We start from the raw sequence: 10644 nt of genomic DNA, 5'->3' as shown, positions 1-10644 counted from the left end.
TCCTAAAAATAGAAGGGTCACCTGAAAAGATGCTTTTGGCATGATATTGACAAATTATCACAAAAGTGTTCCGAATTTGTGGGTGTTCCGAATATGTGGGATGACTGTACCTCCTGACGAAAGAATTTTTCAAAAAACTGCTCTGGGGCCCATTTTATTAAGCAAACAAACAATGATGTATACGCCAATTTTACTCATCATGATGTATGTATACATTGAGAATTGATAGAAGTCAAATTCAATACTGTTGATTTGAGGTTTTGGGACCAAATCCAGATTGGGCAATATTTTATTACATTATTTCGATTTAATTCCTAAGGGGGCTTCCATTAGGCATCATCCATAAAGTACGTCACGTTCTGAGGGAAGAGGGGGGTTTTGAGAAAGCGTGACGTTGCGTACAAGAAATTTTGTAGGGGCCACATTTTTATTGTACTTTTTAACAGTTTCTACAGAGCAGACCTCAAATTAGTCAATTTAAATTGAAAAAATGAACAAAAACAGAAAATCGTGTCTACAGCAAAATCACCTCAATGGCGTATACATCATATCGCCGTAAAACGGCAGTTCAGAAATAGCACATTTTTCCCTGAATTTCAAACATTTTTCTTGAATCTTCTGATCCAACATTTTTACTTCTGCTAATCCATGAATCTCACTTGATCTTGTCCAGCCAGGAACATTCAAAACCATTTTGAGTACTTTGTTTTGGACACGCTGGAGCCTCAATTTATGAGTTCTAGCGCAACACTCCCAAACAGGTACTGCATACTCAATAACGGGGTAAATTATTTGTTTGTATACTGCTAACTTATTTTTCAAAGAAAGCTTTGATTTTCTGTTAATTAAAGGGTGTAAGCACCTGATGAGAATGCTGCACTTGTTCAATATTTTGTCTACGTTTCGAGTCAAGTATGAGACCTAAGTAGACAACTTCCTTTGACCAGGGTATCGAAACATCATTCATTTTAATCAAAACATCATCTTTGGGACAAATCTGGCCGATTTGGAAAGAGGAAAAATGATGGTTTGAGTTTTGGCTGCATTTATCCGAATTTTCCAGTCGCCAAAGTATTCGGAAAGAACGTCAAGACCCTTCTGAAGACGGCCAACTAAATATCTGGTTATTTTACCCCTATAAATAACGGCAGTGTCATCAGCAAAAAGTGACAACACACCATTACCAGGAAGGGTAGGCAAATCAGATGTAAAAATGTTGTACAGAAGTGGGCCTAGAATACTTCCTTGGGGAACCCCAGCATCAATGTTGAATAATCCAGAAGCAATCCCATTCAGAAAAACCCTGAACGATCTCTTCGAACGATAGTGCTGGATAATTTTGATAAGATACATTGGAAAACCGTACAAATACAGTTTATGTATCAAACCATCATGCCAAACATTGTCGGAGCGGTCGTGGCTGAATGGTTACGATGTTCGCTTTATAAGCGAATGGTTCTGGGTTCGATACCCATCTGCTCCCAACGAGAAAGTTCTGGACTCATTGAATTTGGAATTAATGAAAAAACTTCAAGCTCACGGCGGGGTTCGATCCCCTGTCCTTAGGATTGGTAAGCAAAATGCTTTCCACTTAACCGTGGAGCATTGGTAGCTTGAGGAGGAATCAGACTGGTATAGTTGAATCCAAGAATCGGACTTAGAATCGCATTGAATGCAAGTTGAACATCAGAACTCAAACAAGATTGCATGCAAGATTTGCAAGCGCAGTTGAAATTGAATCTAAAAATACCTCGCTATGAATAGCCTGGGCGACTGATAGAATTCATCCAATAAGAGATGAGAAGAATTGAAAGCATTCCCATTAGAAATGAGAACACACGAAGAATTCGAACAACAATGCCAAAGGTCGTTACCACTCGCCTAGGGTGGCTCCTCAGACCATTCACCTTCCCAAAAACCGTCCAACTCCAAGCGAAACTTACTTGAGGATACCGTGGAGATTTTCCCTTAATACTCTTAAAAAAGTGGAGCATCAACACTTCCCGTCTTCCAATTCCCTTTCCTTGTCCCTGGTGCGCGGTGGAGATGGGAGCGGCCGGCAATGGACGGCTGCCATGGTGGTGAGAATCTGGTTCAGGTGGAATTGGTTCTATTCCCAATTATCGATTCCTAGGCAACTTGGGCTTAGACAATCATCACATCACATGGCGAAAATCCAGTCTGCAATCCGCTAAAATCACCGTCTCCTAGCGAAGCGAAGCGAAGCGAAGCGAAACCATCATGCCAAACATTGTCAAAAGCCTTCTCAACATCCAACAAAGCCATAGCAGTTGATTTAGACTCAAGCTTGTTCTGCTTGATGATTTTAGTTGCCCTCGTAAGCTGATGAGCAGTATTATGTCCCTTACGGAAGCCAAACTGCTCATTCATAATTATATTATTTTCGTTGGTAAAATCCAAAAGCCTTGAATAGATGACCTTCTCAAAGAGTTTGGACAGACTACTCAAAAGACTAATGGGACGATAACTTGTTGGCGATTTTTTTTTTTTTCTTAACTTATTTTTATCAGGTGCTGTGACCAGATTGGGACCGAGGATCAGTAAAACAATATATAATAACAAAAAAAAAAACAAAAACAGCTCCTTAAATTCCATACTTGGAGATCATGTAACTGACGAGGGTTACTTGGTCCAAGCGGGTCTTGCAGGTTTTGAACCTGCCCATGTACTCGGAGAAAATGCCCCACAGCTCAGCAGAACTGTAGAGCACCTCCCCGGCTTCCTCTTTCGTGGCTCCACCGTCTCGGGAGCTTCCTTGGCTGCTTCCTGCGGGGCGAGGGCGATCCTTCGATTTTCCGTCCGGGACTGCGCCCGGCAACGGAGGGAACTCCGCCGGCGTGAACGCCGGAACTGCTGGACTCTGCTTCTCCGCCTTCCTTGCCGGCGGTTTCGGTTTCGACACCTGCTGGCGCCTCAGGATGAAGTCAGCACGCTTAGGGCAGCGGCGGTCCGTGGCTTCGTGGGCTCCAGAGCAGTTGGCACACCGCTTCGGAACGGCTTCTTGGACTTTGCACTCGTCCGTCTTGTGGGGACCCCCACAGTTGTTGCACCTCCCCCTGAGGTGACAGTTCCTGGTTCCATGACCCAGCTGCAAGCAGTTCCTGCACTGGGTCACGTTCGGCCGCTTGTTCCGGTAGGCCTCCCACCATATGATAGTGCTTGCCACAACCTTCAATGTATGGAGTTTCGTCCACGGTGGACTTTTCCTTCCGCTAGATGATAAGCACCTCCAGCGCGTCCAGCTTGAGATCTCTCTTTAGCAGGTACTTGCCCTCATCCGGTTTCAGTTCATCAGGCAAACCACGAAGAACCACCCGATGATTTCGTTCGCTTTGTCGTTCGTGGGTGTAGAATTCCACTTTCTTCCTCTTGAGGAGCTCCTGCAACTTGTCAAAATCTTTGACAGAGAAGCAGGTCACCTTGGTTCCAAATCGGGTTAGTTTGTAAATCGGGTTGAAACCAAATTTACAACTTTCCACTATCGCCACGAGCTTGTAAAAATCTGTGGTGTTCTTCACCACCAAAGGTGGTTGCTTTTGTTTGCCTGCCGACTGGCCGGGTGGTGAAACCGCCGGGGCGTCTCCTCCTCCTGCTGGGCTGACATTGTTGTTGTTTTCGTTTTCCGCTAGCGGGCTGAACTTGTTGTTATTGAGCACATTCTGCTCCACTTTTCCTTCTCCGACGACAGCTCCGGTGATCTCAGGGGTCTTCTTCCGCTTCCGATTTCCGGGGATGATTTGGAAATCATCCGCCTCGGAGGTCTCTTCGGTCTCTTCCACCTCCATCTGTCAAACAACTCGAGGCACGCAACGTTGCCTTTAGCGCGCACGTCACAACACGTCTGCTCTGAGCAAGCTGTCGGCGATGAATGCTTGTTGGCGATGTTGGATCTTTTTGATGCTTCAAAATTGGTATGACTTTGCCCAGCTTCCAATTCCCTTTAAGAACTTTGTTGATTGGAGAGATGATTGCTGAGATATGGCCTCTTGAAGTTAAAATTTTGCGAAGAAAAATATTTCCTTGTATCATTTAATAAATCCTCATTTTACAACTGATTGAGAAATTATCTTTTCTTTTTTTAAAAAATTCAGTGCATTTCAGTTGAAGTGAAAAAATGAAAAAGGAAAATTGATGTTTTTTTTTGTTTTTTTAGAAGTTTTAAAAAGATAAGATAATTTCTCAATAGGTCCAATCATCAATGTAAAAAATATTTCAGGAATAGACAATGATGGAAATTATTTAAAAAGAAATAGAAAAACTTAAATTTTTAAGTTAAAATTAAACTTTAAGTGATTACATCCTTAAAACTAAGCACTTCAATACGACATATTTGAAGTACTTTCCGATTACAAATTTGATTTTATTTTTAAAACTGACATTTCTATTTTCCGAAATTATATGTACTGTCCTATAAAAAAAATCATATCTCGGCGGCTAAATTTATGGCTCGAAAGTTGCGGTTTTTGTCCCCTAAAACGTATCGAGAAATTTCTTAAATAAAAAAATACGGATTTTGGGAAATTGTATTTTGTTGAAAACTGTTATTTTAAATTTTTTATTTTTTTTCTTTTACCATATTTTTCTGAATAGTCTTCATTACACCTATATGATCTACAATTTTGCCGAAAAAACCAAACTGATAAGAAAATTCCGTCAAAAGAAACAGGTTTGGTAAACAAACGACACAAGTGGCTTTTTTGGTCATAGGGAAGGCCCCCAAAAAAATCCTAGCTGCCTTTTTCACCATAAAAAAAAACACATTTTGATCATTCAAAATATTAAAACACATTATTTAGGACATATCATCTCTCTAAACCAGTGTTGCGATGTTGAGCGCTCATTCGCTCATAAGCGAGCATTTTTCGCTCATTCGGAGGAGCGCTACGCGAGCTGGCTCACGTTTGCTCCTGCTTATACCATAATTTTTTTTTTCTGCAGAGCTTTGAGGTTGTTTTTTTAATGGAGATTGGAACTGGCTAAACGTAATACTATTGGATGAAGATTTTTTTTTATAAACTTTGTTTTGAAGCTTGTTTAGGAGTCGTTTTTAAAATCGTGAACGTTTTGAAGTCTTAGCACCGATAATTTAATTTTTCAGCGATGACCATGTTCGGGTACCAAAAGTTTTTTAGTTAGTTTGAATTCTGCGGTGGAAGGGATTCTATGAGTAAACAGAGATTCCTTTATACCGAAGACTGGAGTTTTTTACTTAAATATAGATTTTCTCAATAATCAAATCAAACATTTCAAAAAATATCAAGCAAACATTTGGTTTATTGCTTCCTTGCTCACTCGCACTAAATTACATTTCGCAATCAAATAATGGAAAATGACTTAATGAAACATGTAATCTTCTCCTGTCGTCGTCGACCTCCATGAAAAGAAAAAACGCACATCACAAAACTTACTGAACTAATTAAGGCAGGAACACATAACTTGGATTACATTCGCTCCGAACCGCCCTCCTTCCCCTCATCGTCGTCCTTCTTCTCCTGGTAGCTCCGCAGGAGCTCCCGAAGTCGCAAAATCTCCTCGTCTTTATTCCGCAACTCGATATCCTTAAACCGCAACTGCTGCTCCTTACTTTCAATCTCCATCGTCTTGATGATCAATTCCTGCTCCTTCACGATCAACGTCTCGCTCGTTCGCAGCTCCATCTGTCCGATCTCCTCCAGCGATTCCTGCCGCTGTCGGCGATGCTGCTCGACCTGGTTCTGCAGCTCCTGCAGCTGCTCTCCCTGCAGCGTTAGACTTCGCCGCAGCTGGGAGATGACCTTGTCCCGGTTGAGCTTCATGCAGTTGACGGCTTCGGTGAGGGCGAATGTGTCTAAACGTTTGAGGGGTCGCTTGTTCAGCAGGTTCTTCAGCAGGGCACTGTACTCGGGGTCGAGGTCCCGCGGGAAGTGACCCTCGCGAACCTGCTTGATCATCTCGGCCCGCTCCATGTCGGTGTCGAGGGAGATTAGCAGTTCGAGGAGGATGATTCCAAGCGAGTAAATGTCTGACTTGGGGTCACATTTGCCTTCCAGTTGTTCTGGGGCGGCGTACAGTGGAGTTCCGAAGCCGGCACCGGTGTGGGAACTCTGCAGTGGGCAGGCCAACCCGAAGTCGCCCAGTTGGATCGAAATCGACTTGTCGTGATCGTTGACGCTGACGAAGATGTTGCTCGGTTTGATGTCGTGGTGGACGATGCCTCGGGAGTGAATGTACGTCAGCCCGTTTAGCAGCTGATGCAGAACGTCCGTTACGACGTCCAAATGCTGTGGCGAACTGTTGGCCGTCCGGTCGTCCTGAACCGGACTAGGTTCTTCATTACCAGAACATCCAATCCCGCTCAGCTGCGAGCTCTGCCGACAAAAAGAATTCTTCGGAATGGTACTCGCGACAAAGTCCGGCCGGCGACTCCGCACAAACCCACTGTAAAACTCCTCGAAACACCCGAACCGGTTCCGGTCGTCCAACCACTCCCTCAGCGTCAAATGGCAAAGCGTCATCTGGATGTACAGCGTGGCCCACTTGAGCTTGACGTGGGGCTGCGTTTCCTCCACGCTTAGGACACTTCCGCGGGCGTCCTCCAGCTCGGCCAGCTGGCGATCTCGGGACGAGGATTTCGACTTGGACTTGGAGGAGCGGTCCTGTCCGTCGATGCTGTTGGGCTGGCTGTGCTCAAAGTGGATGAAATCGTCCGTCGTCTCGTCCTGGAGTTTCAGCGAGTCGGAAAGGGTTCGACGGCGGGTGCGCGGTTTGGACTGGAATTAAAAATTAAATTAAAATGTTTTTTCAGTTAAAAAAAAATCAAGGTTTATCAAGTATTAGTTTTTCAAGCATTAGTTTTGCAAGATTTTCAAGTTTTTCAGGTTTTTAAAGCTTAGGTAGGTGTTTTAAGAGCTTTAAAAGATTTTCAGGTTTGTAAAGTTTAGGTTTTTTTAATTTTTTCTAATTTTTAATTTTTTTTTGAGTTTTTCATTTTTTTCAATTGTTTCAAGTTTTTTTAAGCTGAATTTTTTAAATGTTTTTTTTTTATTTTTTACGTTTTTAGGTTTTTAAAGTTTTTAAAGTTTTTAAAGTTTTATACAGTTTTTTTTAAGTTTTTTTTTTAATTTTTTCAAGTTTTTCAAGTTGTTTAAGCGTTTAAAAATAAAAAAAGCTAAAAATTGAAACTACAGGCCACGGAGTCAACATTTCAATGAAAAATGTGATTTAAAATGCATCATCACCGGCCAGTTGTTTTGCAATCATTGATTTCCAAAATTTCTAAATACTGACGAAAATGTTATTTTTGCGAGAAGAAAAAGTTTTTGCGGTGCTGTACATTGTAATTTCACAAAAGTTCAAAATATTTTCAAACGAGTCCAAACATGTTAAATATGATTATCAATGCAGAAAAAGGCATTTAAGATTGTTCTCAGTTGATTAGACTTTTATTTCCATTGAAATTTTGAAATTTTTTGAAAAAATATTTTTTTGCCCCCTGAATTTTCGGACCAATTTTGAAGGGGGGGGGGAATATTTGCAACGGCCTTGAAGATTATCAAAAAGTTTTTTAAGTTTTCAAGTTTTTTTTTATTTTTTAAGTTTTTCAAGATTTTAAAGTTAAGGTTTTTAAAACTTTTAAAAGTTTATAAAGTTTTTCGAATTATTTAGGTTTTTCAAGTTTTTAATTTTTTAAAGTTTATTTTATCTTTTTTTGTTTTTTTTTTATTTTTTCAAAGTTTTTAATGTTAAGGTTTTTTAGGATTTAGGATTTTAGTTTTTAAAGTTTTTTTCAATTGAAGTTTTTTTAAGTTTTAAGAAAGACTTTCAATAAGTTTTTTGAGATTTTAATGTTTTTTAAGTTTTTGAACTGTTTAAGGTTTTAATTTTTTTATAATTTTTCTTAGTTTTTAAAGTTAAGGTTTTTTTAAAAGTTTTTAACGTTTTTCAAAAAGTTGTTTTTTATGTTTTTTTTTTCAGTTCTTTTAAGTTTTCAAGTTTTCAAAGTTTTTTTTCAAGTTTTTAAAAATTTTGAAAGGTTTAAAATTTTTAAAGCTTTTTTTTTATTTTTTTTTTGGTTTTTAATTTTTTCAAGTTGTTAAAGTTTAGATTTTTTAGGGTTTTCCAGATTTTCAACTCTTCAAGTTTTTAATGTTATTTTTTTAATTGTTTTTTAGGTTTTATACAGGTTTTTTTAGCTTTTGTTAGATTTTCAGAACAAATTTTAAGTTTTTAGTTTTGAGGTCTACAAAAATATAAAATTTTTAATTTTTTAAGTTTTTTGTTTTTTTTTTTAGTTTTCTATGTTTTTATAGTTAACGGTTTTAACTTTTTTTTATGTTTTCAAAGTTTTTTAAATCTCGTTTAATTTCTTTTCAGGCTTTTAAAGTTTAAATTTTTAACGTATTTCAAAAAGGTTTTAAAGTTTTTTGAGTTCTTCAAGTTTGTCAGGTTTTTCAGGTAGTTTGTTCAGTTTATAAAGTATTTATATTTTCAAAGCCTATTCAAAGTTTTTTCAAAAGTCTTCAGTTTTTTTTAAGTTTTGAAAGATTTGTTTTATGTTTTATTTCAAGTTTTTTAAGTTTTGTAAAAGTTTTTATTAATTTCTGTTTAAAGTTTTTTAAAGCTTTTTTTAGTTTTTTTTTAAGATTTTCAAAAAAATGTTAAGTTTTTTAAGTGTTTTTATGCTTTTCAAGTTTTTTAAGTTTTTTCAGTTCTCAGGTTTTTAAGATTTTCAAGTTTTTTAAGGTTGTCAAGTTGAACAAGTATTTTAAGTATTTTAAGTATTTCAAGGATTTCAAGTATTTCAAGTATTTCAAGTATTTCAAGTATTTCAAGTATTTTAAGTTTTTTTAAGTATTTTAAGTATTTTAAGTATTTTAAGTATTTTAAGTATTTTAAGTATTTTAAGTATTTTAAGTATTTTAAGTATTTTAAGTATTTTTAGTATTTAAGTATTTTAAGTATTTTAAGTATTCCAAGTATTATAAGTTTTTGATTGTTTTTTTTTTTGTTTTCAAGTTTTTAAGTTTTATTTTGTAGTTTATTGTTTTTTATTGTTTACCTTCATGTTTGTAGTTGTATGTATTTTACAATCAATTTTACAAGTTTTTTCAGTATGAACCTTTTTAATATAACTTTTTAGTTGAATTAAATTTGCACAGGCCTTGCATATTTTCAAGAATTAATACACAAATTAAAAACATTGAAAATTAACACTGCCAATTACTACATTTTTAAAATTAAAATTTTATTGAAGTGTTGATGATTTGATCAAGCAAATTAAGCGAAAAATTCGAGTTAAAGACTAGATACTAAAATTTGCAAAATATAAAAAAAATATGAAAAAATATTTTTGTATTTTTTCAATCAGTTCAAACCACATTTTCAAAAATGATTAAAAGTGACTCATTTGATTAAAAAAGGAATTCACAACCTAGGCATTTCATAAAACGAAAAATTCATCTAAATCAACAAAATAATTTACCGAGAGTTTCAACACTTCAACTCACCTGATGCGTGATCGACCTCAAGCTAAACGAAACTCCTCCACTGCTTTCCACATCGTCGTCATCATCCTCCTCTTCCTCCTCGTCCTCATCCTCATCATCATCCATCGTGGACCTTCCATTCTCTCCGTCCACCCCGTTCCCATCACCCCCACCTCCGCTATCATTCCTCCCACGACCGGCATTCGCCAACAACGGTTCCAACCAGGCCGCCTTGTACGGCACAATGTTGATGTGATTCAGACTGGCCAGCGTCTTCACCTCCGCCAGGTGCACCAACACGTTGTTGATGGTCGTCGAACGGATCGTAATCTTCTTGACCGCGTACACTCCACCGTCCAGGTTGTTCCGAGCGCGGTACACTTTTCCAAAGCCCCCTCCGGCGATGAACCCAAGCTCGGTGAACTCCCGATGGTACCGAGACCACTCCAACCCGACGGTCGGCTGTGGCTGCAGTGGCCACATGTTCTCGAGGGCCACCGGAACGGGCAGGTTCTGACCGCGAGCGATGCTGACCAGCTGATACAGCGCCTTTTGGTACTGACTTCGCATCATTTCGAACTCGCCCATGGCGTACGTTTCGTCAATCAGGTTGACCGCGTGAAGACGCTCGCAGATCGTGTTGTACAGCTCCTGGGACCGTTTGGGGTCCGGGTCCAGCAGAGCGCACAGCTGCTGCACCAAAGACTCCACCAGCAGAGAAACCGGAGTGCTGGCCTTGGCGGCCAAGCGGCTGTGCAGGCCATTGCCGACTAGTTCGGTGGAGGCGCGGGTCACCGAGGACAGGTTGACCGCACCGGAACCTACTGAAAAATGCAAAACGAAACATTAGTTTCAAATTTATCGATTGTTCCAGAAAACCGCAAACCTCCGTCAAACTTCGTTATCGTCTCCAGCTCGTCCCAGTCCGGGCCAAAGTCGTCGTCACTGTCGGCGTCGGATTCCATTGTCTTCGCACGCAATTTGCGCACTACTTTTCACTAAAGCATATCAATTTTTTTAAATTTTAATTTGAAAAGTATAGCCAATTTTTGCGATTGTTGGGAAATTTTGCCATCTGAAAGCACGAATACTCTTCATGCGGAAGAAGGAACCAAAACAAAACGCCGGAAAAGGAAGATTCTGACAGTTCTGAACAACG

At 39.1% G+C, this 10644-nt stretch overlaps 1 protein-coding gene across 1 annotated transcript; it reads right to left on the bottom strand.

Annotated features, from left to right (window-relative positions):
* Positions 1-5275: 5275 nt before the first annotated feature.
* Positions 5276-10610, bottom strand: LOC120426726 (eukaryotic translation initiation factor 2-alpha kinase 1-like). Its single transcript, XM_039591497.2, has 3 exons — positions 10372-10610; positions 9507-10309; positions 5276-6770 (listed from the first exon to the last, which is right to left on the bottom strand). The coding sequence occupies exons 1-3, from the start codon at positions 10448-10450 to the stop codon at positions 5463-5465; spliced, it is 2190 nt and encodes a 729-aa protein (XP_039447431.1). The 5' UTR covers positions 10451-10610; the 3' UTR covers positions 5276-5462.
* Between the last annotated feature and the right edge of the window lie 34 nt (positions 10611-10644).

Source organism: Culex pipiens, chromosome 2, assembly GCF_016801865.2.
Source record: "Culex pipiens pallens isolate TS chromosome 2, TS_CPP_V2, whole genome shotgun sequence".
NCBI classification, from domain to species: domain Eukaryota; kingdom Metazoa; phylum Arthropoda; class Insecta; order Diptera; family Culicidae; genus Culex; species Culex pipiens.
The sequence above is the reverse complement of the archived record's forward strand: the minus strand, read 5'-3'. Positions and strand labels throughout refer to the sequence as shown.

What these genes read in the sequence shown, in the direction of transcription:
- LOC120426726 (XM_039591497.2), bottom strand. Translation starts at nt 10,450, where the DNA reads ATGGAATCCGACGCCGACAGTGACGACGACTTTGGCCCGGACTGGGAC. An exon ending in GATAACGAAGTTTGACGGAG is followed by an intron (nt 10,310 to 10,371) that starts GTTTGCGGTTTT and finishes TGCATTTTTCAG; the next exon opens with TAGGTTCCGGTGCGGTCAAC. An exon ending in TGAGGTCGATCACGCATCAG is followed by an intron (nt 6,771 to 9,506) that starts GTGAGTTGAAGT and finishes TTTTAATTCCAG; the next exon opens with TCCAAACCGCGCACCCGCCG.